We start from the raw sequence: 26,633 nt of genomic DNA, 5'->3' as shown, positions 1-26,633 counted from the left end.
AGACTTCACAGAGCACATCATCACACAACATGGTGTTCTTCTACTCTTCCTCACTTATTACCTCTTCTATAATCTCACACACCTTGTATTCATCATCTTCCCATAGATTTTTACAGTTGTCAGACTCATCATCAGAGTGTGTGGGGACTAAGCGAGAGAGACAGTCAGTGACTTTATTCGCTGCACCAGGTATATAATTCACCATAAAGTCGTAGTCCTGTAAGGTGACTATCCACTTACAAATTCTGGATGATACAGCATCTAAGCTCTTTTTGCAAAACAAGTCTTTTAAAGGTTTGTGATCGGAACGAACCACAAATGAGTTTCCCCAGAGAATTTGTTTTTACTTCTTGATGGCCCAAAAAATACATAAAGTTTCTTTTTCAATAACCGAGTATTGTATTTCTGGACCTACAAGAGCCCTAAAGAGGAAAATGAGAGTAACTTCCTTTTCACCTTTTACTTGTTTTAGTACTGCACCTAAACCTTTGGAACTGGCATCCGTAATCAGGATAGAACGGGTGGCAGTGTCAAAACTTTAAGGGATGGTGCACTATTCAGAGCTTTTTTGACAACAACAAATTCAGCTTGAAAACAAGAGGACCAAATGAATTTTGCAACTTTCTTCAACAGAGTCCTTAAAGCGAAGGTGCGGCTGGCAAATTGTGGACTACATTTATTGTAATATTCCGCCATACACAGGAAGGTGACCAGATCATCTCTGTACTGTGGCACAGGGAGATTCTCAATGGTTTTTACCAGATGATCTTTGGGTCTAACTCCTCCCATAGTTAACTTGTACCCCAGGTAATTAATTTCTGAGAGATTTAATTTACACTTGTTTTCACACAACGCCAAACCTCGTAACTTAAACCTTTTCAAAACTGCTCTAAGCCTATCATTGTGAATTTTGTGAGAAGATCCATGAACTAAGACGTCGTCTTGGTATATTTTTACTCCAGACAACCCTTGCAAGACATCTTCTATTGCCCGTTGTAACACTGAGGCCACAGAAGTCCATGGAATCATCATCAATTTTGATCTGATGACATGCAGCTTTTAGATCTAATTTGGAGAAAACTTTGGCCCCTTCCAATTGCGTCAGCATCTCAGTGATGTTGGGCAAGGGATACCTGTCGTCAATGACAGCTCGATTAAGAGCCCGAAGATCTACACATAATCTCACCTCACCGGAGGCTTTGTGTGCCAGGATTACCGGAGCCAACCAATCACTCGCTTCCGTCTCTACAATTATGCCCTCCTTCTTTAACTTCTCAGGTTCTATACGCATGGACTCTCTTAATACCAAAGGCACACTGTGCACTTTGCATGTTACCCGAGTGGCATCAGCTCTAAGAATGATTTTATGGGTGTAACCTGAGAGACAGCCTAACTTTTCATTAAAGACTTGTTCAAACTCACTATGTAGGTCACCCACCTGATCAATCTTCAAAGGTTCATTAACCACAACATCCCTGAAAACAGTATGTGAGGGAATATCCTTGAGAACAATGCAGGGATTACCACCCGGAACCAACATCACTCCCAGATCAACTTGATGAATCCAACTGACAATACTGTCCCCCTTAGAGGAGAAATAAATCTTTCCTGTAGTGAGTCTTCCCTTGTATTCAATATCACCGATGAAATTACCAAATAATGTTATGAGTTGTCCACCATAAGCAAGAGGCTTGATTTCAGGTTTAAAAACCTTCACTTTCCCTTTCAAGGTGAATCAAAGAAGTTTTTTGGAACTAAAGAAATTTTGGCCCCTGAAAGAGCATATTTTTAGCATGACCATTCACTTTGACATTGTCAATGGGGCGCTTACCCGTATTCAGACCAACCTGAAGTAGTATTTCACCACAATGCAACTCACCATAATCAGAATCACTTTCATTTTGTATACAGATTTCTTTCACCCGTTTGCTCTTCTTGTTTATTTTACCTCTACAAGCTTTAGCTAAATGACCTAATTTCCCACAACTGTGGCATTTGGAAGATAAGGCTGGACATGACTTATCATAGGCTAAATGGCTTTAATTTTTTTCTATGTTGCAACCTAACATAAATTGGTCACAAATACGTTCATCAAGAGACCCTTTGAGCTTGCACGTTGAGCCTAATTTCCGTAAATCAGTCACATACACTTCAACTGATTCTTGAGGTTTTTGTATACGCTTTCCAAAATGATATCTCTCTAAAATAGTACTTACTTTTGGAAGGTAATGTTTATCAAGTTTTTTTAAACAAATTTCAAATTCATTAAAACTGTCTGACTCAGTATTGCTCAGGTGGAAGATGTTCCTACACCTCTTGCCCTTCAGAGCCTAGACAATGCAAAAGTAGGGCAGACTTCCTTTCGGCACTTAGAGAGACCCCACAAACTCTGGCATAATTTAGGAAAACCTTTTTCCATTTGGACCAGCAAATAGCAGGCTCCCCTGGATTTGTAAGGTAAAAAGTTGGTGGCGTAACATTTTGCATTTTGTATATTAAACTACTTGTGTACAGAAGGCAGGCAGAAAAAAAATAGTAAGGTGTGCTTGTCACCGTAGGATGGAGAAATTATGACAGGCAGGATAATTCACACTGGTGTGCCTATCACCGTACAGAAGCAAAATCAACAGTATGTATTGAAATCTTTTTCTGAAGACAGCCCCTTTTTGGTGGAGATAAACTGTGGTTATCTTTAAATTCTTGAGGTATGCCTCTCACCTTTGTAAAGTAATCTTGTGGCAGGCATAAATAACTATGGTGTGCCAGTCACCGAAGAAGACCAATTCAAGATCACCAGAAAAAGAATGAGGGGGCATATTAGCAAGACCGGCGATAAAATTATTGCCGTTTTAGCGGCAGGAAACTGACGCTAAAACGGCGATAATGGGCTTGCTAATATGCGTTATAGAATTCCAGTAGAAGCCCAGGTTAGATGTGCAGGACATCTAACCTGGGCTTCTATTGGAATTCTATAACACATATTAGCAAGCCCATTATCGCCATTTTAGCGGTAGTTTCCTGCCGCTAAAACGGCGATAATTTTATCGCCGGTCTTGCTAATTTGCCCCGAAGTCACTTCGACTTGTAGTCTGCCTGTCACTGTAGTAACAAAATGTTCACTTAGATTTCGTAGGTAAGCATTGAAATGGTGCAAAGCAGTGTTAATAAGCCTGAGCCTTAATTTATAACGATTCTATTATTTTTGACAGTAGGGAGGTACTAGCAAAGAGTTGAAATTTGAAGTTGTGTGTGCTTTTCGTTTGTTATAAGCACGTGAAGTTTGCGTCTGCCTCTATTTCCTGTCTGTTTCTTGTTTCCCAGGTAAAAAGGCACGGCGGCGCTGAGAGGGTTATGAGCGCGGCAGCTCTGCAAGACGAGGTCTCTGCAGGGTTGTCAAGGAGACAATGAGGTAAGAGCATGGCAGCGCCGTGACGAAAGTTTCACTTCGAAGCGGCCCAAAGGAATCCACAGCGAGATGAATGCGAATGGCAGCCGCGAGGCAGGGTGAGCGCTAGCAGATAACAGCAAAGCGCCAGATAAGTTTTCTTTTTCAAGTTGGAAAAAAAATAACTGAAAATTGCTGGTAATAAGAGAAGGCAAACACGTTTCAGGCAAGGTTTTGGGAAGGGTGCGCAGGTTTCGCGCTAGCAGTACCTTACAGTTGTGAAATTCAGCCATGTTAGGACGCTTCCAGGTTAATCCAAGGTAGATGTAGGGTCCTATTTCCGCCAAATCGTCGCCAGTGTAATGAAGTACTCTGGAAAGTCGGAAGAGGTTGAACAGCTTTTTCTTTATTCAAATAGGTATAACAGTAACAGGAAACGACCTATCCATAGGGCTCCCAGGAGCAAGTGTCCCTTAGGATTCTACATCAACACTCCAGAATAAACAACACATGAAATGGAATACACATGGGTAATCTGTCTCTGCAGAGGCAGATTATACCATGACTACTACAATCTTACCCTGTGGTTTGTGTATAGCACTATCGGGCTGGCAGCACTGGGTGCTGGTGGACTGAGACCTGCAGTTGGGTTGCACCATTAAGTGAAGTGATGCTGATTGAGCATGGCAGCAGAGATTACATCACTGGGTGTTGAGTTACATCAAATCTGAGCATGAGAAGGATGTAGGACTGCAAGCTAATAACTAGACTGCAGGTAAACAACTCGGTAGACTATTGTAACAGCCATTTTATAAAATCCCGAAAGGCAGTGGGACACACTGGAAACATTTTGGCCGACTAGAATAAGCAGTTAAGCTAAAATCAGTGCATATATCTTTGCATCGCTCAGTGACAGGTAATGACAAGTTTTCAGACAGGGCGCAAGCTAATATCTATTACGTAACTTCAAATGATAATAAGAAGGACACAACAAACACCCTTCCAAAAGCATTAGCAGGAGGATTAGAGCAGTGGTTTGATACATTTGGTTGGAAGACAGAGGAGTTTTGTAGGAAGGTGTGGAGAGGAGGCGCTTTGCAGAAGTTCTGGGCAGTGGCCCTTATGATGAGGAGGTGTCAGATGCAGCATCAGGTTTAACATCAAGGCTAAGTGAGTAAGCGAGCAAATTTGTTAATTGTAATAATTGGTCATAGCGCCATCTTTCGGAGAAAGAATAGGGTAAGGATGCTGGTGGGGATCAAAGAGTGTGGTAATGTCTAAAGGGCATAGGCAGACTGAACAAGAAGACTACAGCTAATAAAAACCAACTGATCCCAGATATCTTTGTAATTGCAAAAAATGGCAATCTCAATGAGATACTATACTGAAACCCAATCAAGACACTGCCTGAGGCTGTCCAAGGCAAAGGTGTCTGAACCACTTAAAATTATGATATGTGAAAGTAGAGAAGAATATTGCTCTTGTTCCATAAGAAAAAGGAGAAACTGAAAGGAAGAAGAACAAGAACATTTGAACGTTGAAAATACAGTGGCAAGACACACCAGAGACCTAGAAGGCATAGATATTCAGAGTGGAAGAAGCCAAATGAATTGCAGATTTGTATAGTGCAGCTTGCCACCCACAAGAGTATCCAGGCGCTGCCCATAGGCACAGGCAGATTAAATGATTTGCCCAGAATCACAGGATACTGAGCCGACCCCGAGACTTGAACCTGGATCCACAGCTCTGAAATTGGCAGCTCTGGCCGTTAGACCACATCCTCTCCCCTATAAAACACTGGATTGCTCAGGCAGACAGAGGGAACCAAACAAGGAGCTTCTGAAGTTCTCCTTGAGGGATGTCTTCTTACTTTGAGTGTAGATCAAGGAAAATGCAAAATATGGTTGTTGACAGAGTGAAGAGCGCACCATTACCGTGCCCTCTGGCCCGAGTGCTCTACATGATGATTATGATTTCTAAAATAGAGATGAAAGATGCAGAAGATGCCTGCAGCTAAACACAAATGTCCAGAATGAGAGATCCTGCAAAAAGGGCACACGTTAGTACTATAGCTATGACACTCAAAAGATTAGACGCAGGTGGTCAAACACATTTTAAGGTATTGTGTGGTTCATAATTATGTACAAAAAGCCACAGGTCATTTTACCCACTGACAATAAAATTTAGCCTCTGCTGTTGAACTTTATTTCTCATTTGTTCATTTCAACAGTTCAGTTTGTTTTTTGTATGCCTTTAGTCTTTTCTTCAACTTGACTGATTCTTCCAATTCAATGGTGCAATTTATTCATGTTTAACAGCTGTACCTCAGAAGCAAACACCACAATATATTAGCAAATATCCCTTTTAATGTGAACTATTTACACAAGGTGGATCGGGAATTTTATCCATAGTTGAATATGACAGTTGTGTAAGGACTGCAGTCATTCACATACAATCTATCTCCTGAAACCGTACACATACTTAAGTGCACTGACTATGAGATGTTTAGTCTGACTTAAGGCTGACTCCACCCCAGCTCTATTCATCTACAGGACCAGCAGCACCAGACTCAATGCGTTCATCGCGACAGGCCGGATAAAAGGCGCCTGGCTGGATCTGGTAATGGCGTGAACCCCTCACAGGAGCAGATCTCAGACAGTCAAAGAGACGCTATACAGACAGCGGTGGCACTGGCGACACACGATGCGCATACAGTAGCAGAAACTGTGGACTCTTCTGAGGACGCTAACGCCCACTCCGACTCAGAGAGTAGCATGACGCTGTTCCCCCTGGTTACCCCGCAGACTGTCAATGACTATTTGGGATGAATATAGCGTTATGCCGAACATGTCAGATGAGTATGAACCTTTGCATGATTCTGTCACTGGATGGTCTTATTGTTAGAAGTAATGTTACTAAGATAGGGCTTCGGCTGGAGCGCTACAGAATTCAAATATTGAGTATAGTGTGCAGTACGATTTGAGGCGGGTAGTGGCCACTCCCCTTAAGGTGAATGCACCTAATTATAGAAATCACAGAGTTCCTGTTGAGTTTTTCTTTCTGGTTTGGTCCTCTAATGTTGTATGGGGGAACCTAATATTGGGGAGTTTAAAGGGGTATACGGACTCAGCTGCACTCAGTACAGTCGGTGGTCAACACGCAGGGACTTTTGCCCCTAACAGATGGTTCTATAGGGAATTCGCATGCACACTGTGTGTAGCCAGAATTGCGGTTCTCTGGTCATAGTAATAGGAGAATCGTAAATCTGGCTACATACACACCGTGTGCATGCGTTGAAGTTTGAGGGGTTTGGGAGCTGCCCCAGGCTTGGATGAAGTACATCCGCTTCCGCTGTGCAATGTGCTTTTCTCTGGAATAATGCACGAAGGGTGAAAGTAAACATATGTAGCCAGAATCCCAACTGCTTGAGGGCAGGCAGGTATGAGGCTGCGGCAAACCATGGGCAATCCTAAAAAGACCTGTTGCACGCATAAAAAATAAATAATAATAATTCAAATATTTTGGGCAATTCCAAAAGGAATGCTTTTAGCCACTTTGACCGCCCTGGCCTGAAGGGAGGTAATTTAATGGGCCATGCGTCTACTGTACAGACGTCGAGAGACCGGTTCGAAGTAGCGCAGGGCAAACTCTGCCTTTCATCCGTCTAGGGTTGAAGATGGTAGTATCTTGGGGTGGGTTCTTAGTACTTCCCCCCATTAACAAGAAAAACTATAACAAACAAGCATTAGTACAGGCAGGAAGAAGTTGCCAGCATTGAAAGGGCAAAAAAACTAGAAGGCATTTTTTATTTTAATTCTTTTTTAATAGGATTGTTCAGTTGTACATAATGTATTCTTGGTTTTATATGAGATAACAAAAATGCTTATAACACTTTATTATAACTTTTCAACATAGCTTAAAGGCATTGGGAAAGTCAATGGCTCTGGCTCAACACTTCTAAGGTCCCAAAGGCGAGACCTATTGGCTATGCCAATGCTTGTTCTTTATGCGCCTTCTTATGTGAAGGACAAACCCCTCTTGCCGTGGGAGGAGAGGATAATGACATCATCCAATGAATCGCTACTACTTCCTACCTTACGTGCATGGGAGGAAGAGATTTCTTCACCAAAGAAGTTAATAAGTGGAATTTTCTGCCAATAGTCTCATGATGTGAACCCTCATTGGCTAGATCAAAACTCTTTGGTTGACTTAAAGCTGATTGTTGATGACATTTAGAACATGAAGATGCAGTACTTCAAATTGCGCTACTAGTGTCATCCATCCATCCATCCACCAATACATCCATCCACCAATACATCCACCTATCCATCCATTCAACTGTACATACCGATATAATAAGGAAAACTTACCTCATAGAGTTCCAGGGGGAAGTTGCATGCCTGAAAGAAATGAGAAAGAACGATTAATTGCAAATTAGGAGAACTGGGAAAATCACATCAACATTGACTGTGAGAAGCCTTAAACAAAACATGTAGGCGACAGAGAATAAGGTGCGAAGAGGTACATGGCAGAGAAAAAGTGTTTATCTGAGAAGGGAAACAAAGGAAGAAGAGTAAGAGTCGTAAGAAGACAGACGGGAGAAGAGACCTGGAAAAATGAGGATGGCAATTGGAGTAGAATGAGTGAGCAGAGAAAAGAGGATAAAGGGAAGTAAAAGAGTAGAGAGTGGGAAAGAGATAGAGAAAGAAGAGAGAAATAGCGAGCAGCACAGAATGACAGAGGGATAGACAGACACAAAAACATACATGAGGAGGGAAGCACCATTGAGACTGGAGACAGAGAGGGAGAGAATACAGATAGATCAAACAGAAAGAATTATTGAGGGACAGGGTGAGACAGTGCAAGATAAAAAAGTACTAGGCAGAGACAAAGAGTGAGAGAGAGAGAGAGAGAGAGAGAGAGAGAGAGAGAGAGAGAGAGAGAGTGAGGTAGCTGAAAGATTATGAGACCGAGGGGCATATCAGCAACAACCGGCGATAATTATCGCTAGGCGCACTTAGCGCTAGGATAATTATCGCCGGCTAGCGTGGATTTTTATCGCTGAGATAGCATGCTATTAGCAACGCTTATCTCAAAAGCGAAAAAAATCCTCACGCTAACTGCCTAACGTGAGATTATCGCTGAAAACCCAGCGATAATCTCACGCAATGTGGCGTTAGCTTGATGATAGGGACTCACAAACTTAGCCATGATATCCACCTTCCATAGGAAATCATGGCTAAGGCAGTCCTGAAGCAGGCTTATGGAAAGTAGCGATAACAGGGGTTATCGCTACTTTTCTTGCCGCTATGCTTCATAGCGTGGTGCTTGATGATAGGAGAAATGTCGCTTAGCAACATTTCTCCTGTCATGTCAGGTCACAAACGCCCACTTTGCATCTCTTTGGAGATGCAAACCTGAGCATTAGGAATTCCTACGCTAACGCAAGTTTTCACGCGTTAGCTTGAGCTTGCTAATTAGGCGATAAACTTATAGCCGCTGTTCGGCCGAAAACGGCCGCAAGAGCTACGATAATTCTATCGCCTCGCCTTGCTGATATGCCCCCAAGTAAAATAGAGAGAGAGGGGGAGACTGAGAGACAATGAAAAACCAGCAGACAGAGAAGGTGGGGGAGATAGTGATTGAGATATTGCTTCAGCTGGCATAGAGAAAGGTTGAAAGGAACGGAGAGCATTAATATACCATACACAGGGAGATAGAAATATGAAAGAAAACAGAAGATAGAGATGAATACAGTACTAGTAAGAAAGAAAGGAAAATCAAGTATGCCAGAGAAAAATAAGAAAGAGGACCAAAAATAAGGGTGTGTGGGAAGCAAAATGTAAACAAGAGCTGTGAACCCTATAAAGAAAAATAATGATTAAGAAAGAGAGAAACATTGTAAGGAAAGAAAAACCAGAGACAGTCTAAAAGGAAGGATGAAAGGAAGAGTGATTAAAAGAGCATAATGAAGCAGTAGTCAGCCCAGAGTGGTAGTAAATATAATGGGGAATTAAAAATGGAGGTCGCAAAGTCAAAAACAAAGTAGAAACGGTGTGCTGGTGGGTGGGGTCGCGGAAGCAGACGATGGAAAAGAAAAGAGGAAGAGAAAATGTAAAGCATTAATGTAAGCCAAGATACCTCTTTCGCAGAATCTTCTCTGCGTGACTAGCCTGTTGTGCAGTGTGTATTCTGGAAGAACAGCAGAGCAAGGGCAGGGCCATGTCGAGCCATGTCAAGCCCACATGACACGGACAGAAAGCAGCCAGGGTGCTGGCTCTGCGCAAATTGGGGAGGGATATACTCCATAGATGACATGAGTAAAGGATGTGTTCCCTTCTGTTGTGATGCAATGCAAAAGGCTAACCTGAGTGCAGCAGATTGTGACTCACAATTCCATCTAAATTCAAACCAGAAAGAGCTTTGCTTTTTCCAGGAACGATGGAATCCTTTGAAAAGCTAGTCGGCCATGAACTCGAGAGAGCAACATGTTTTCCTTGGCATCTAATTAAAGCTGCTTTTTTCCTGTAAAATCTAATTCATCTTCAGACCAGTTCAACCTCTAAACATTGGGCAGGCACGCAGCAGCCCCTCCTGACTGAAGAAGGTAAATAGAGCCACCCACCATGCCCCAGCAGCCCCCACATCCTCCCACACAAAGAGAATACTCAAGAAAGCAATCCCGACAGAGTTTTTGCAACCCAGAGCATCCTGCATACTGCACCTATGTCAGGGCACAAAGAGAGGGCCAGGATTGTGCTGGGTATCATTGCAGTGCACAGCAAGGACTTATACCTCAAACTTTTGCCGCAGTCCAAGGTCATCGGCATCATCAGCTACTGGAACATTGTAATACTCGCCTTCTTCTTGATTCAGTAACTTGTACCTGAGAGGAACAGAGGGGCGACAGACGAGACGGTGCAGGGGGAGTTTGAGTGAGAGAGAGACAGAAAGACGAGAAGGTATAGCCAGACAACAGGAGTGCGTAACGGAAGAAGCAGCCAGATAAGGGGTGGTGGGTGAGCAGAAAACCATCAAATATGGTGAGGGAAAGGAGCGAAAAAAGGCCAAGATAGAGAGATGAGAATATGAGACGTCAACCAAGAGAACATACAGGCCATTGGAAGGGACAGAAATTGTGCAAAGCAAAATCATAGCACGAGTGACAAAAACACATATGCATGGACAGAGGTGGAACAAAATACCATAGACAAATGGGGAAAATGGGCAAACACAGAAAACCCCAAACGGGTAGGAAAGCAGAAAAAGAAAGAGTGAAAATCAGGAATCTTCCTTCATAGAAGTTGTTGACAAGTTTGTGTTTAACACTGGGCCATCTGGGAAAGATTCCTGCACAGCAAACTCCCTGCCTACATGCCGGAGAGGACACCAGAGGGATGGCTACTTTCTGCTGCCAGGTGATTCCTAGTTGTGTTAGTTGTGTTAGCTCTGGTAATGGATGACACACCAGAAGGCACCAGCACAACAACAAAAAGTAAAACTCGACACAGTTAAGTGGTCGCGACAGGGTTACTTCTAAAGAAAGAATTCCGATGCGACTTCAGGACATTTGTGAAAAAAATGTACTTTGCCTCTCGGTTTCAAGGTGAAGCTTGGAAAAGTATTGTGAACTGCGGAAAGTTACACATTTGCACTCGTGTGAGTATATGCACCTGCAGCTGGTATTTTACAGTGAGTTGCATTGCTCTTACGCACACCGATGCGTGGCAAACGTAAATGTCACTTTAGAAATATTCAGCTATATCTACCAGTTCAATATATTGCACTTTAAATTGTCCAATCCAACGAGAGATAAACACGTGGGTCTTTCGAAGAACTGTAATGTTTACATACAGTTTAATACATTTACTGTATTGATGAATATAGTTACCTTCCATGACCACAAATATTTCCACAAAACAAGTTGTACCCTTCACTGGGCGACTAAGCCCTTGACACAGCTTACCCCTTATAATCACATGGACAATGTGTGGCTTTCTCTACTTACACTCCAACAATCATTTCCAACTTCATTTGTTTTTTACAATGTTTGGTGGTCATTTTGATTGAAAGTTCACTCTGATCACTCAGGACCCATTCCCTGAATGGTCACCTCCTCAAGCCAGCATAAGTCAAATGGGGCCCAAACTCTCACCAGCCATTGACATTGTTCTTCAGAAGCTCTGAGATCCCAAAAGAGATCGATCCCATGAAGTCATTGCGGGTGGTGCGATCCCAGTCCCAGACCTCGATTGACAGCCGTCGATCGATGTCTCCTGGTCTCAGGGCGCTGGAAAAAAAATTCAACCACATCAAGAAGAAACACAAATTTAGTCTTCATGGAACTCAGGACTAGAATTTACAATAGAGACAAACAGTTCTGAGTCGGGCATTACAAGAGGCTTCATAAAATATTAGAAGGGATTCATGAAATTGCAGCTCAGACAAGAAATATAGTTACCATCATTAAACACTTCAGAATACTAACACCTAACACCAGAGAAACAAACAATTCAGAAGGATATACCTTTAAAATTGCTTAGAGGACCGGTTGGATTTCGACTTTTGTCCGTGCGCGTACCATGTGCATGTTGGGGATGTTTGTTAGGAAGGCCGACACTGCATTTAGTTGAGGCTAATCACATAAGAAGAAAGACTTTTTGCAAACCAACCCTGCTCTTAATGTGGACATCTTGTAATAGTATAGTTTATATTGACTAGAATGGCAACGTGTAAAAAATCACACTTCCAATCAATACACAAAAGTATTAGAAGAGACCTAGCGTTGAGGGCAAGACCTCACACACAGTCTGACAGAAGGATAAGAACCACACTGACCAACCCCACCACACAGATAAGCATTCATTCAGCTTTTGGAGATTCAGAAATGATCAAGGGGCATTGCCATTATCAGTGCAATGCTGGATATTAAATAAGTGATTTGCTTCAACATTTAGGGAAATGTGCTTTGAGAAGCATGACTGTGCAAGCAACTAAACACTGGATGTGTTCCTCCAGTGCTGCCAATACAGGCAGTGAATCAGGATTGAAAAGCAGTGAAATCCACAGCAGGGTTTCAGATAGGGCCAGTCGCCTGCGGGATCATCTACTTGTCTGTTTTCAAGAAAGGAGTCGTTGCAGCTCACTTCAAAATTAAGAAAACCTCCCCAAGGTCCGAAATTGTATTGACAATGTAAGTCAAGGAAAATGTCAGCGCATCAGTAAACAGTTTTATTTTATTACAGTAGCCATGCAAGGGTATAGAGGGGTTATGCAGGGGTCCAATTTTACAACCAAATACCCTATTTCCTTCTCTGACACAATATTTCAGACCAATAATATATCTTAAGGGAAACTCCATATCCAGAGTATGTGAAAGATTCTCCCCCTGTAGACTTTAGATAGAAGCGCAAGGGTCAACTATTTTCTGCTCGAGAAGTTGGCCTATCTTCACCTCAGTAAAGGGCGGAGATGCTATTTACACACAAGCTGAGGCTGTAAGAGCTGTACTCATGTTCAACGTTTTTAAATATTTTATATATTTTGCCAAGGAATTTTTTGTTTGTTCGATAGAGAACCAAATGCACCCTTATGCAAGCAATTATACTGCCTTCTCTGCATCCATCTGCTTTTCAACCATCTGAATCCTGTCTGACCACTCCCAGGCCTTCTGGGAACCAGGTAGTACTTTTTGTCTAGGAAATTTTAATCCAGTGATCCAGCAGCTGAAGTAATCATACTGAACAATGTGATCCGGTTCGATAGGGCGGTATCCCTTTTAACCTGGCCCGGGGTATCCCAGCACTGCAGTAAATTATGGCCTGCACCCTCAGCCCAGTTACAGGTCATCACTTTATCACTAAGGTGCTTCGGCATTTTTTCCTGTCGTGCGGCAGCACCCATCCGAAGAAACGGTGACTGGCTCAAGAGAGCAGGAGAGTAACTCCATGTGCTGCTCTCCAGTTGAGACCTGGGGCCTTATTACCCAAAGTGCCCACGTTTCGCACCCCTGGGGTATTTTGGAATTACCGAAGGGGCCGCAGATGCTTGTGCAACCCCTTCTATAATATCGATAGTGCTCTCATTTGCATGAAGGGGTGCTCCGTGCAAATGAGGGATTTTCTTTGCCTCGGCACCTGCGCCGTATTGCAGACACGGGCAAAGAAGTTCTCAGGAGGTACACGGTCAGGGCGCTCCCTCAGAGCAGCCCTCTGAAGTCAGTAAAGGGTCCATTGGACCCACAGACATCTCCTACCAGGCAGGTGCAGTCGCTGACTGAACCCGCCTTCAAGGGGATCTCTAATGCCCTTCAAATTGGAGGTACGTTGCCACCTGCACTGTGAAAACACAGAGCGGCTTTAAGGCAACCGCTGCGTTTTTCACATGAATGCACTGCCCACAGGGCAACGTGAGTGTGCGGCTGCCCTGCGGGCAGTGCATTCATCATCACACTACGCATTAGAGTGTATCCAGCGCAATGAAGAAAAGTGCGACGCATGTATAATTTGGCCCCAGGTGGTCCATGGGATGCAGGGTGACAGATTTGGTCAGCACGGGAAACACCCTTTACCCCACATTCAAAACAATGACCTGCCTTTACAATGTAGTCACTACCCCATCAGCAAAATGAGCATGCATTACTTTGCTACGCAAGCTGCTACAACGACTTGCTTTAGGGTGCACATTGTTGGACTGGTGTTGGTCTTTTAAGACTAACACCTTCACTACTGTTGCATAGAGGAGAGTTTTAACAGTAATTTATTCTATTCCGCTGTCTAGCACGCCCTAAAGCAAGTCATTGTAATGACTTGTGTGATAAAGTAATGCGTGGTAATGTCACAGTCGGGGTAGTGACTGCGTTGTAAAGGCATGCGGGGTAAATGTATGGGGGATTTCATCATACAACCAGTCTGCAAGCATGCGGACTGTATGCAAAATACTTTTCTATCTTCTTTCCTCTATAGGCTCAATATGCCTGTTTAAAGTAGAAAGGCTATCATATCTTTGTAAAGAAGAGGACACTGTTCCTAAAGCAGGATGCAAAAAGGCACCCATACTTAAGGGTGCAAAAAGTCACCCGTGCATTTAACAAGAAAGAAAAATGTGAACAAAGAAAGAGAAACCTTAGGTAAGGGGTACCCACAAGTGAGGGGAAAAAACACTTTTCGTCCTCTGGTCCTGAAGAAGCGCAAATGACCCTGGTTGGGCGAGATAAGCGCGAAACATGTCGACCTATGACCTATGACACCCAGGCATAGTGAGCCTTTGGGGCAATGTTTTATTGAGTGGTTTTTGGACTGCGAAGGGTACAACAGTTACATTGTCGCTGCATGTTGACCCCTTTTTTTACTCATTAACTATCTTGCACGCACATTCCCTTTTTTTACCCTCATTGAACCCACTCCCCACACACCCTCATGCACCATCCGGCAGTCCTATAAAAGATCTCCGATAAAGTGACCCTTCGGGGGACCCGTAGGGAATTGTAGCGCCGGCCCTACGAGGAGCAACTGCCCGATGATGAAGCATGACACCCCTTGGGGTGTATGAGGGCATCAGAGGACGAAAAGTGTTTTTTCCCCTCACTTGTGGGTACCCCTTACCTAAGGTTTCTGTTTCTTTGTTCACATTTTTCTTTCTTGTTAAATGCACGGGTGACTTTTTGCACCCTTAACTATGGGTGACTTTTTGCATCCTGCTTTAGGAACAGTGTCCTCTTGTTGGTTTAAAATGTATGCATCAGGAGCATGGACACTGGACCTTTAATAGCTCCTAGGTCCCCCCCTCTATTGTTTAACATATCAAATGTAAATGTAAATGTATGTGTCTTGTAAAGCGCACTGCTGCCCTGAGGCGTCCTGGCGCTGTAGACCGCTGGGGAACCCGTCCTGGCTATCCCTGTGAGATGGTACCTCCAGGGTATCTCCAAGGTGAAACCTGGCATCCCCAGCGAATGTGGGGGGCCGTTGTGGAGATGAGGCAAGCTAATGCCCAGAGTTGCCGAGTGTGTTCCTGGTTAGAGTAGGTACCGAGGCGAGAATTATCGAGTCTGTTTTGACCCTGGTCCACGACCCTGCCGCGTCGGGAATTGAACCCTGGTCCCTGGCCGATTCTCTGCTTGCGGACCGCCTCTAACCAGTGAGCCACACCTCTCCACCATATCATATCTTTGTACCATTCAACAAGCCCGCGGGATTGATCATATTGTGGTTCAGTTTTCTTGAAATATATCGCTTCACCTGAGGTCTGAGACACCTGCCTCACAGTTATAGAAATATCAAAGAGCGCATCTTTCAAAATGCAAGGCAAAGGTGGCTTGTAAAATGTCAGATCTCTGCTGGACCCTCCTGATTACTAATCCATCTTTCATGCACTCAGAGCACATTACTCAGTTACTGACAAAATAATAAAGAGTATGTTTTGGGGAGTGCACGGGCACTCTGAGTCTAAATAGTGGAAGTCAAAATGAAATTCAGAAAAGATCAATTTGAGCCACTGGCTTCTCAGATTCTGTGTGGCACACAGAGTCCAAATTCCCACGCCATGTCCACCTAGGTCAGCAATTAGCTAGATGGTGATTAATGGGAATTTGTAGATTCTTACAGGCACTTATTCAACAAACCACCAAAATAATTTAAATTATAGATCTCCCAAAGCATCTTAGAATGCTCATCAAGCTTCACCTGAACAGCAAGGTGAAAGGAAGCTGAACATGTATGTAAAAAGATGGTTGGTTAACTGAGGACCAATTTACGATTACTTTCCTCCGCTATGTAAACATCAGACAGGGAGAGATCTCCTCTTTGAGGGGAAGCTACTCGGGTTGTATTTTATACTGAATAAATGCATGCTTTTTCTAATCTGATTATCTGACTTGGAGGGTACGTCAGGGAGCAGGGCAGGCTCGGATAACGGAGCATCTGGCATTCGTGTTAGGGACGGGTTCTCGTCCACTCCTGGCACTCCTCTTTCCTGTGGGAGTCCTAGCAGGCACAGCGCTGCTGCTGGTTCAAGTAAATACTATTCCCCAGAGGCACTGCAGGCCCTGTGCTCCACCGACCATGGAAGGCATGTCTACGCCTAAAGAAGGGGAGAATCGAATTCTTCCAATGGGTGCATGCATGCAGCAGCTGGAGACCAAATAATGTCATTGATGGTTAAAATAGTGTGGAGGCGGCTTTATACGATCCGTGAAATGACGTCAGTGAATGTGCATTTACTAGGGTTACCAACAACTTTAGATTTCTTAGACATACATGAATAAACACTTCGGAGAATCTGCATATCGTGGTGTTAAAAGCCCCTGGCAGCACCGCTCTGTCCAGGCCTGGCCTGCCAGAGGCGCTCCGCACTCTACTTACAAGATGAAGGACTCGTTCCAGATCGGGTTGAGGGTGGACTTGACCGTCCTGGTTTTCTGCTTGGTCAGGTTCTTCGGGTCCGGGATGAGCTTCAGCTTCACGTAGGGGTCGGACAGTCCATTCGGGTCCATGGGGATGAGGTTGCGCGCTTCTCCCACTGCGGATGGAATTGTAAGAGAAGCAGAATGAGCCCCCGCCAGTCCGGCCCTGCCAGCATCCCAATTCTGTGCTACTAATAACAAAGTTTGTTGTGTTTCAGATAAAACCAGCACCTTGTCCCATTCCCAATCCCCCTTCAAGCAAAGACATTAAAGTCATGAATTGAGGAAAAGGCCAACCACTATGCCAAATCTCAAATTAACGTGAATTTTCAGGCGGATTCGGAGGCTAATGAAACTTTCACAAATATAGGTGGCCCAAGATTGCACAGCATTTTTTGAACACCAACAATTCATTTCTAGCACCAGGCTACATTCAGATTTAGCGGTCTGTGTCCATACTAATGAGCGGCATAATATAGATACAGGCCTTCAGCATATTGCTGATGATAACACTGAGCTATTGAAAACAGTGCGTCATGACTGAAAAAGCTACAGAACCTTTCATCATCACATTTTTGCAAGCATGGAGTATCTGAGCCACTTTGAGCCTATTGTCTGTATTTATTTATTTGAAAAGTTTTATATACCCATGCGGGTATCAGAGCGCTTTACAAGATGATGAGACAATGATATACAAAACATTAAGTATGGTAAAGGGGGGGGCGTGGCTTGGCCAGCTGCAAGATGGCCGCACTCTAAGTGGGCTCTGCCGGCCACGCCGATAATCCATCAAAATCCTGCGGACTACCGAGGCGCTGCCTCTAGACACCGGGTCACATAGACTCATCTTACCTTTGGGCTTCTGTCACTGCCTTGCCGGGCCCCCATCCACGCCGGCACGCCGAGAACTCTGCTTGGGCCTGGTGCAGTGACTGGGCCTCCCTGCTGGCACTTTGGAGGAGCTCGGCCTCAACTGTTGCGGCGTCATCGATCCGACTTCCTGCCTGATCAGCTTCCTGCGGACCGGGTTCCATCATCAGAGCTGCCCTGCTACACTGCTCCTCCGGATCCGATGAGTTGCCTCTGGGGTGGAGGCCCTGTGGCGAGGTAGGGGGCACGCGCGCCGCACGGCCGAGCCCGGGTCGGCTCTCCACGCGGGTGCCTTTCTCCTCCTCCTGGCGCCCACTGCCTCAGCCTGCCTACACCGGGCCTAGTGATGGGGGCGGTGCACCCCCCCCACGACTCCTCGCTGCCAAGTGGCCCCGCGGGCGCTTGCTCACAGCTGTCCCTTCTGGCTCCTGGCTGCTGTCATCAGAGCCCCCTTCTACTTCTCCTGCCGGCCCGCTGCTGTGATTCTGCGACCTGTGTCTCCTCTGCTGCCTGCACAGCCCGGCGCGGCCTCCTACTAGGAGTGCACTCCGCCCTGATATGGACTTACCGCCTGCACCACGGAGCCAGCTCCTCATCATCTTCTCCTAGTTTGGGCGATCCCCCGCCGGGCCTGGCTCCGCAGCAGATCGCTGGTGCTCTGCGCTTCTACTCCGCCTTCCTCCCTGGCTCATTGAGTCTGCCGCTCTGTTGGGAAAGGGGCCTCCTCTCGCTAGCTGACTATCGCCTCCATTGATGAGGAGCCACCTGCCTTGCAAGGTCCTGACACAGAACCTTCTGCCTGGTGATGGGGGCCTACCTCTGGGAGCGTCTCATCTCTCACTCGGCCTGCTTGGCCTCCCCCAAGGCCTCACGGCAGCACATTGCTGCCACACTGGCTCTAGACAGCTCCGCTGCTCCGAACGGCCTGTCTCTTCCTCGCATGGCTCCCCTTCCTGTTTGGTGCTGGGACTCTCCTGGTTGGCCTGGTTGGCCACGTCGCAACTCACCTGCTCTGCCCCATGGGCATGGCTGCCACCATCTTCCCAGGCGTCCTCTCTCTACCCCTGCCTCTCCTGCTAGCCTAGGCTTCCACATACGCTAGTCCGCTGTTCCCTGGTCCTTGATCTGCGGGACGCACCGGTGCCTGATCATGGGGCGCACTGATCCAAAGCAACCAAAGCTAGCTTTTGACCAAAGTAAATCGTCACAACAAGAGGGGGCAGTCACAGACACTGGCGAACTCGCTACCCAGCCTGGAAATGACCTTACCCACAAGGATGACCTCAAAGCTATCATGCTGGATGTTAAATCTACAGTCACAGGCATCGCCGCCCAGCTTCACCAGCTCTCTACCCGCCTGGACACTGTCAAGGCTCGAGTGGACTCTCATGATACGCACTTAATTCAAGTTGAGGTGAGGGTGTCTGACACCGAGGACGCCGCTGCCCGGGATCACCATGCACTTCTACAGATGGACAAAGTTTTGGAGCTCATTAAAAGTAAGAATGAGGATTTGGAGGCGCGCTCCCGCAGAAGCAATCTCCGTATCACGGGAGTGCCTGAATCCTCCAACATAGCCAAAATGGAAGATTTTGTTGAACAACTGATCCGGGACTTATTTGGGAAAGTCCTTTCCCCGGTATTCATCGTCGAGCGTGCCTATCGCTCTCTGGGACCCTGGCCTGCTCCTGGTCTTCTGGCTCGACCTATCATTGACAAACTGCTGAATTTCCGTGACTGGGATGCGGTCCTCCACACTGCCAGGGAGAAAGGGGAAATTTTCCATCAAGGGAACTTGATCTCCTTCTACCCTGATTATACAATGGTGGTTCAGGCTGCCCACCGTGAATTTCTCCCGGCCAAACGCCTGCTGCAAAAACATGACATATCCTACTCTCTGGCGTATCCAGCCAAGCTGCATGTCAGATGCGGCTTGCAGGTCCACACCTTTCTGAAACCCAAAGCAGAATTGGCCTATGCCAAAAAATGGGATAAATCACAGCGCTCCACCCCCTCCAGCTCCCAAGGGGCTGCAACCGACGATCTAAGTGACAATGTCCTTGCTCATGGACTCTGTTCCCCTGCGCAACATGGCACTAGCTTACCCGTCCTGGTCCTAGTTCTTGTTTTTATTCCATTATTCCTATGCTGACTCACAGTGATCGCCCTCATGCTCCCCAGCTTTTGGTCCTGGCTGCCCTTTTCTGCTGATGGGACTCTTGTTATTGTACCGGATCCCTTTGTCCCGCATTTCTCTCTCCTTTTTTATGCGGCATTGACACTTGTGATGCACTGTATTTTTTATTTGCTTACATGGTTGGTCCTGGGCTTAGGGGAGTTATATTGGGGCCCCTTCCCCTGTAGTCCGCCTTTACCCACGGCTTGTTCACCCTGTCCTAGCGGCAGGGGCCTACGCTGCACCGAACCACGTCTCTATTTATTTATTTATTTATTTATAAAGTTTTATATAGCGCAAACATGACCCACGAGGGTATCAGAGCGCTTTACAGTCACGAACATAAATGGATGAAATGGTATGCACACATTCAAAAGTGTCAATTCGAACATAAGAAATAGCAAAATATAAGAATAACATACATAGAGGACCATGAAACTGCAGGGCGTTGTACAATAGACAGTTAGTGAAAATTAGGTGATTGTGCTAGCAAACATATATACATATTAAGACCACAATCAATTCACAATAGAAATAAAGTGTATATTAAAACCAAGTGGGACCCACTGCCAGCTAAACGTTTCATAGCATACAGTTGATGAGCAGTATGAGCTGTGCTAATAGCCAAAACAAATAAATATATATACATAAAGACTCGACCAATCACATGAGATAGGTAAAGACATTCGGGTCATGAAGATAACTCAGTGACATTCTAGAGTTGAAAATTAAGGCAACTATTTGTTTATTAGATGTATTTTTACTTCTTTTTTGAAGGCGGTAAGGGAAGTGATTCCACGCACTACTGGAGGTAAGGAGTTCCAAATCTTAGGTGCAATCCCTGAAAAGGCTCTACAGCCGGTTCTCTTCTTGTGGAAGGATTGAGGTTTCAGAAGGAAAGTGTTCGCACTTCGCAGTTGTCTACAACCTCCAGACCTTTCTAACTTTAGAGCCAAGTAGCTGGGTGAATTGTTGTGAACTGCATTGTGTGTCATGCAAGCCACTTTAAGGTGTATTCTTGCCTCGTAAGGTAACCAATTCAGGGTTTTCAAGGTTGGCGAGATGTGAGTATTTCTTTTTGTTCCTGCTACCAGTCTGGCCGCGGCATTCAGTGCTGCTCTCAGCGGCACCAGCTTGTATTTAGGAAGACCACAGAGGGTGGTGCTTCCGTAATCTAATCTTGGTAACACTAAGGCTTGCACTGCCATTTTTAGATCAGCCTGAGGGAGGAAGGGTTTGAGTTTCCTTAATATACTCGTGATTAGCACCCTTGGTGGCGATAGAGATGTGCGACTGCATATTCAAATGTTTGTCTATAGCGACTCCAAGTGATTTTGCTGAGTCAACGATGAGGGGGACACAATCGAAGGAGGTTTGGTGTTTTAGCCATAGGTCTAGCTTTGGTGTGTGGCTCAGTGGCGAGATGAGAATGAATTCAGTTTTTTAGTATTCAGCATGAAGTGGTTGTTTGTGAGCCAGTTTTGCGTTTTCAGTAGAGCATTGTTGAGGGCAATGAGGTCTTCTGGAGAGGTGATTTTCAGATACAGCTGGGTGTCATCCGCATTCAGGTGATATAGGATGTTCGCTGAATTTAGAGCGTTCGCCAAAGGCTCCACTAGGAGGTTGAAAAGAATGGGTGATAGGGCAGATCCCTGAGGAACACCAAGGGTAACCATAGAGGGTAGCGAGAGCGAGTTATTCATCTTGATTCTTTGCGTTCTGTTATTCAAGAAGGAGGAGAACCATTGCAACACTGTGCCTGAAAGACCCATCCTACTTTCCAATAGGGACAGAAGGTTGTCATGCTTAACCGTATCGAAGGCGGAGGACAGATCAAGAAGTATCAATAAGCATGATTCATTGCGGTCAAGCATTTTTAGTATGTCATCCATAATATGTGTGAGAGCAGATTCCGTGCTGTGTCCTTGGCGGAAGCCCGATTGGTGACTGTCCAAGAGGTTGTACTGTTCAATGTGTTTGCAGAGTTGAATTTGTACACATTTCTCCAAAAGTTTCGCCAAAGTGGGGATGTTGGTTATTGGATGGTAGTTGTTTAGATCAGTTGGAGTGGCGTCTGCTTTCTTTAGAATGGGTGTGACCTGCCCTATTTTAAGGCAGTCCGGAATGACACCTGGACTCAGGGAAGCATTTACTATTTTAGCCCATAATGGTAGGATCGATGTTTTTAAAGTTTTGAACAGGGAAGGAGGCAGGGGGTCAGTGATATGATTGGAAGGGTTGATTGCTTGAAGCGTGTTGTCGATGTTTTGTTGAGAGATTGGCGAAAAGGTGTGCCATGAGGCATTGTTTTTAGTGATTTCCCCTGGATTATTAAAATGAGCTTTGAATAGTTCGCCACAGTTAGGATCATGGACCATAGTTTGTGGTAGCGACATCCTGGAATGTAAGTCAAGCTCGATGTTCTTAGTCTTTTTGTGGAAGAAATTGGCAAGCACATCACAGGTAGGTGTGGCCAGGTCGCTTAATTCCCTAAAGTTAGTAGTATTGCATGATTGAAGCTTGACAATTTCAAAGAGTTTTTTTGGGCCGTTGATAGCTTGATTCAGCTGAGTTCTGAAAAAGTCTGCCTTTGCCTTAATAATCTTTCTATTGTAAGAGTTCCTTAGCTTTCTAAGGAGCTCAAGGTTGTCAGTGGTAGGAGCCGATTTCCATAGACGCTCTGCAACTCTTAGATGTCTACGCTCCGAGTTCAGTCCCTCATTGAACCAAGGTTTGGAAATCTTAGAGGAGACGTTTTTTTCCTGGAGGGGCGCAGTAAAGTCCAGGATTTCAAGTAACGAAGAATTGTAGAAGGTTGTGAGGTCATGGTCATCAGTCATGTCTCCCATGCGGGTCAGAGCGAAGTTACAGCGGTTTACCAAGGTGTTGGGGTTGATATTTTGTAAATTCCTTTTCCATTGCCTAATTTTTGCGGGTTGGCCCCTTTTTTGAGTAGCTTTGCTGTTGATGTAGAAGAGGATGCAATAGTGATCAGACCAATCGCATGAGGTGATGGATTCAAGTAGGACGATGTTTGATTTTGCAATAATGAGGTCCAGAGTCTCTCCCTTGATATGTTGGGCTGTCACAGAATTGATATAGCTCCTGTTCTGACAGAAACTCTTTAAAACAGCTTACAATATGATCATTTGCGTTGTTCCAATGAAGGTTAAAGTCACCCAAGAAAATATGAGGGACTTGTGAATTGACATTGGATGCCATGATCTACATCTCGTCCATACAGGTCAAGTTATCACCTGGGGGGTGGTAGAATTTATGTAGCTTGCTGGTGATGCGCTTAGCATCAGAGATATTAATGCAAAGGTAATCGCAAGAGGATAGCACAATGGGGTCTGCTTGCTTGACTGAGATTGAGTTTCGATAAATGCAGGCTACCCCTCCCCCTAGTTTCCCAATTCTATCTATTCAGATTAGGTCATGGGAAGGAGGAACCAATAAGTCGAGGATGGGTGAGGAGGAGCTATTTAACCAAGTTTCTGTGAGGACCATGATGTCTAAATCATTCTCTAATATGAGGTTAAATACATCAGTAGCATGTTTGTTAGCAGATCTGCAGTTAATAAGCCCGCACTTCAACTTGTTAATAGAGTGGTTTAAGGTAATCTGTTCTAGGTTGATATTTGTGAGGTTATCACTATTTACAGATCTGTTGTTGATAGTCGGTTCTCTGAGGGGATTGGTTACAATGGTTTGAATAGAGTCATATTGGGACTTACAATTGTCAGATTCCCGATCATAGGAAGTAAGGAGGTCGTCAATGTCTCTGTCAGATAGTTTATCACATGTCCTCCTAGGCCACGAAGGGGAAGGTAAACAACCCGAGTTAGAGTTTTTGGGGAGTGTGGACTTGTGTATGTGACTAGTGGGTTTGACGTTGATTTGATTATACTGAGTAGAGTTCTCAGTGTGAGCCTCCGTGTGGATGGCGTTACTCAATTGGAGACTGATTTGATTCACGGTGTCATTGGTGGTTCTGTGTAAGATAATAAGTTCTTTAGTGATAGTGGAAAGGTTATGCATTTCGTCCTTGAGATGGGATAGACCATTGGCTAACTCCTTAAGTTGCGTGTACCAGACTGAATTGGAAAAGTAGATAGTGGGTGTTGGCGAGTGATCACTTATGGAGGGTGAACTGCCAGTGGAGTCATAGTGCATGGACTCCAAATGCTTGAGGATATCAACATTAGGTAAAGGTGTATGATCCGTTATAGGGGACGATCTGCCCGTAGGTTCTGAATGCAAAGCCACGATCTCCATTTGCTTTGGGAAAGCATCAATAGGAGTCAAAGCGGGAGGATGAACCAGGAAGTTTAATGTGGGATCCACGTCCGCGAGAGGAGTGGTATAGGGGCTAGACAGCCGGTTGGGGACTTCCTCCTGAAGTTGTGGAGAGGTCACTGTGTGCTGTGAATGGATGGGCGGGGTGAGAGTAGAAGGTGTAAGGATTCCCTCAGATATCGAGGAGGACAGTGGGTGAGGGGGGGTCTAAGCGATCCGCTTTGAATGAGGGGGGAGAGGGGAACGATGTTGGTGGCATCCCCTTCGGAGCCATCCCTCGAGGTCGGCAGGGGTGGCAGTGGTGCGTCAGATATGATGGGATCAGTAGCACAGCCTAGCTAGCACAGCCTAGCCTTGTCTCTTCTGGTATGGGGGATCCAGGAGTGGACTTGCCCAAACGGACTAAGTGGTAGGGATTACTGGTCGTTTCTGCACTGCTGAGGATAGAGGCTAAGTACAATCCAGTCGCACCTAGGCAAGGGGGCCCATGCATACTTGGATCGGGCGTGTCTGGGTGGCTGGACATAATTACAGGGACGACATATGTCAGATTGCATTAGTAGATTAGTAGAGTGTGTCTAGAAATAAATACATACATATTTGATATATATACCTGTGTGGTGTCCTTTCATTTGGTAATTCAAGAGATTATAAGGTAAAACAAGCTGCTTTACATTCCTCTGAGACTTAGCCTGAAGGCTGCTCTCCACAGCTACCACTAGGATAGCTTTCTGTAAAAGGTTGTCTTAAACCTATCTACCATAAGAGTCGAATTGGACTGGTGCAAGGTGGCTACTATAACTAGTGACCAGCATATGCCAGGCCAACTTCTCACATTGGGATGATTCCCCTTTGTCCTCATTTAGCTTTTTCCTTTCCCAGTTGGGGGTTCCCTGGGTGGGTGGGTTTGGTCTCTCAACCTGATTGGGAGGTTGTGTGGGTGGTGGGGGGGTTCTTTGGGTGCTGTTGCCTCTCCTTCAAGGCCTGTTGTTTTATTTCTTTTCCTTCTTGGACCTACTTTGTTTCGTGTTGTCTGAGATATTGCTCTCTGTACTGCACACCGCACCTTACACTTCTGAGGTTCCCCTGTTGCACCCGGCCCTATCCGGCATTCACCTTCCTGGCATAGCTCTATGACGGCAACTACACACTGGACTTGGAATGTCCGTGGCCTGAATGATCATCGAAAGGCCCGCCTCGTACATGCACACCTCATTCATCACAAAGTCGACATCTGTTTCCTCCAAGAAACTCATCTGCTCCCCGCAACCGCCTCCAGGCTCCACTCCCGGCACTGGGACGAAATCCACTCCTTCTTCTACTGTAGCCACTCCCACTGGGTGTCTATCCTTTTACCCAGAGGGCTCCCCTGGTGCACCACCAAGGCCATTGCCAATCCTGAGGGGCGCTGTGTCATTCTGGTTGGTACCCTTTTAGCCCAGCCTTTGATTCTTGCTGCGATATATGGCCCTAACTCCGATGACCCCGACTTCTTTGCGCTGATATGGTGACACATATCCTTCGTGGGCCCCGCTGCATTGCTGTGGGGGGGGGCGATTTTAACATTACACCCTCGGCCGCTCTGGGTCCAGTGCTTTTCACCCGCACTCCACCTCTCTTTTGCGTTCTATCCTGGCTGACAATTCCCTGTTGGATGCATGGTGCCACACCCACCCGGACTTGCGACAGGGCACCTGCGTTACAGGCACTTCTGGCTGCTGGTCCCACCTGGACCTTTGGATCACCACTCGCGATGCATATGCATGGATCACATCGGTTGAGCATATGGCGCGCACCCTTTCGGATCACACACCCGTAAGTCTCAGTCTGCTCCCCCCGCATGCCCCGAAGCGGATGTTCGCTTGGCATCTACCCCCAACGCGCTCCGCGATTCTGTGTTTTGCACCGAAATCCAAACTGTAATAGAGAACAATTTTGAACTTAATGCCGGCTCAGTGGACTCTCCCTCCACACTTTGGGAAGGCTTCAAGGTGGTGGTTAGAGGCAAATGCATGTCAGTCTGGTGTCCTGCGCTCTATCCGTGGCACACTTGAGCGCCTGGAGAGAGAAATGAAGGCCCTTGATTCTCAGCATTCGGTCAGCCCCCACCCTAATACCCTTGCATAGCTTCGAGGTAAACTCTCCGAATTCGAGCAAGAAGCCGTCAGGGATCTCTCTTTCTTGGGTAGGGAGGCGAGGGTGCGTCGTTATGGCGAGGGTGACCGCCCCGGTAAGACCCTAGCCAATCTTCTACGATGGCCTCATGCAGCCTCCTACATCACGGCACTGCAGGACGGGGGTCTGGAACGCCGAGGTCATTTCACGAGTCACCACCTTTTACACTCAACTTTATACCGCCGGGTCTGCTCTGCCGTGTGACCTCCTGGACCAGTACATCGATACTCTTGAGCTCCTCTGGCTGAGCAATGGTCATCGGGAATACCTCGATGAACCCTTCTCTAAGGAAGAGATCCCAGCTGCCATCAATAGTCTTCCCGCTT

General features: G+C 45.7%; 1 protein-coding gene across 2 annotated transcripts in view; it reads right to left on the bottom strand.

Moving 5' to 3' along the window:
* PRKCG (protein kinase C gamma) overlaps positions 1 to 26,633 on the bottom strand; it is a 1,134,441-nt gene that overhangs the window by 148,780 nt on the left and 959,028 nt on the right. For both annotated transcript variants that reach the window (XM_085616481.1, XM_085616482.1), the window contains exons 6-9: positions 16,747 to 16,903; positions 11,541 to 11,675; positions 10,181 to 10,271; positions 7,756 to 7,785 (exon numbers count right to left, since the gene is read on the bottom strand). In XM_085616481.1, coding sequence (XP_085472607.1) covers positions 7,756 to 7,785; positions 10,181 to 10,271; positions 11,541 to 11,675; positions 16,747 to 16,903 — 413 coding nt within the window. The remainder of the gene's footprint in view (positions 1 to 7,755; positions 7,786 to 10,180; positions 10,272 to 11,540; positions 11,676 to 16,746; positions 16,904 to 26,633) is intronic.

Source organism: Triturus cristatus, chromosome 7 (assembly GCF_964204655.1).
Source record: "Triturus cristatus chromosome 7, aTriCri1.1, whole genome shotgun sequence".
Lineage (NCBI taxonomy): Eukaryota > Metazoa > Chordata > Amphibia > Caudata > Salamandridae > Triturus > Triturus cristatus.
The sequence above is the reverse complement of the archived record's forward strand: the minus strand, read 5'-3'. Positions and strand labels throughout refer to the sequence as shown.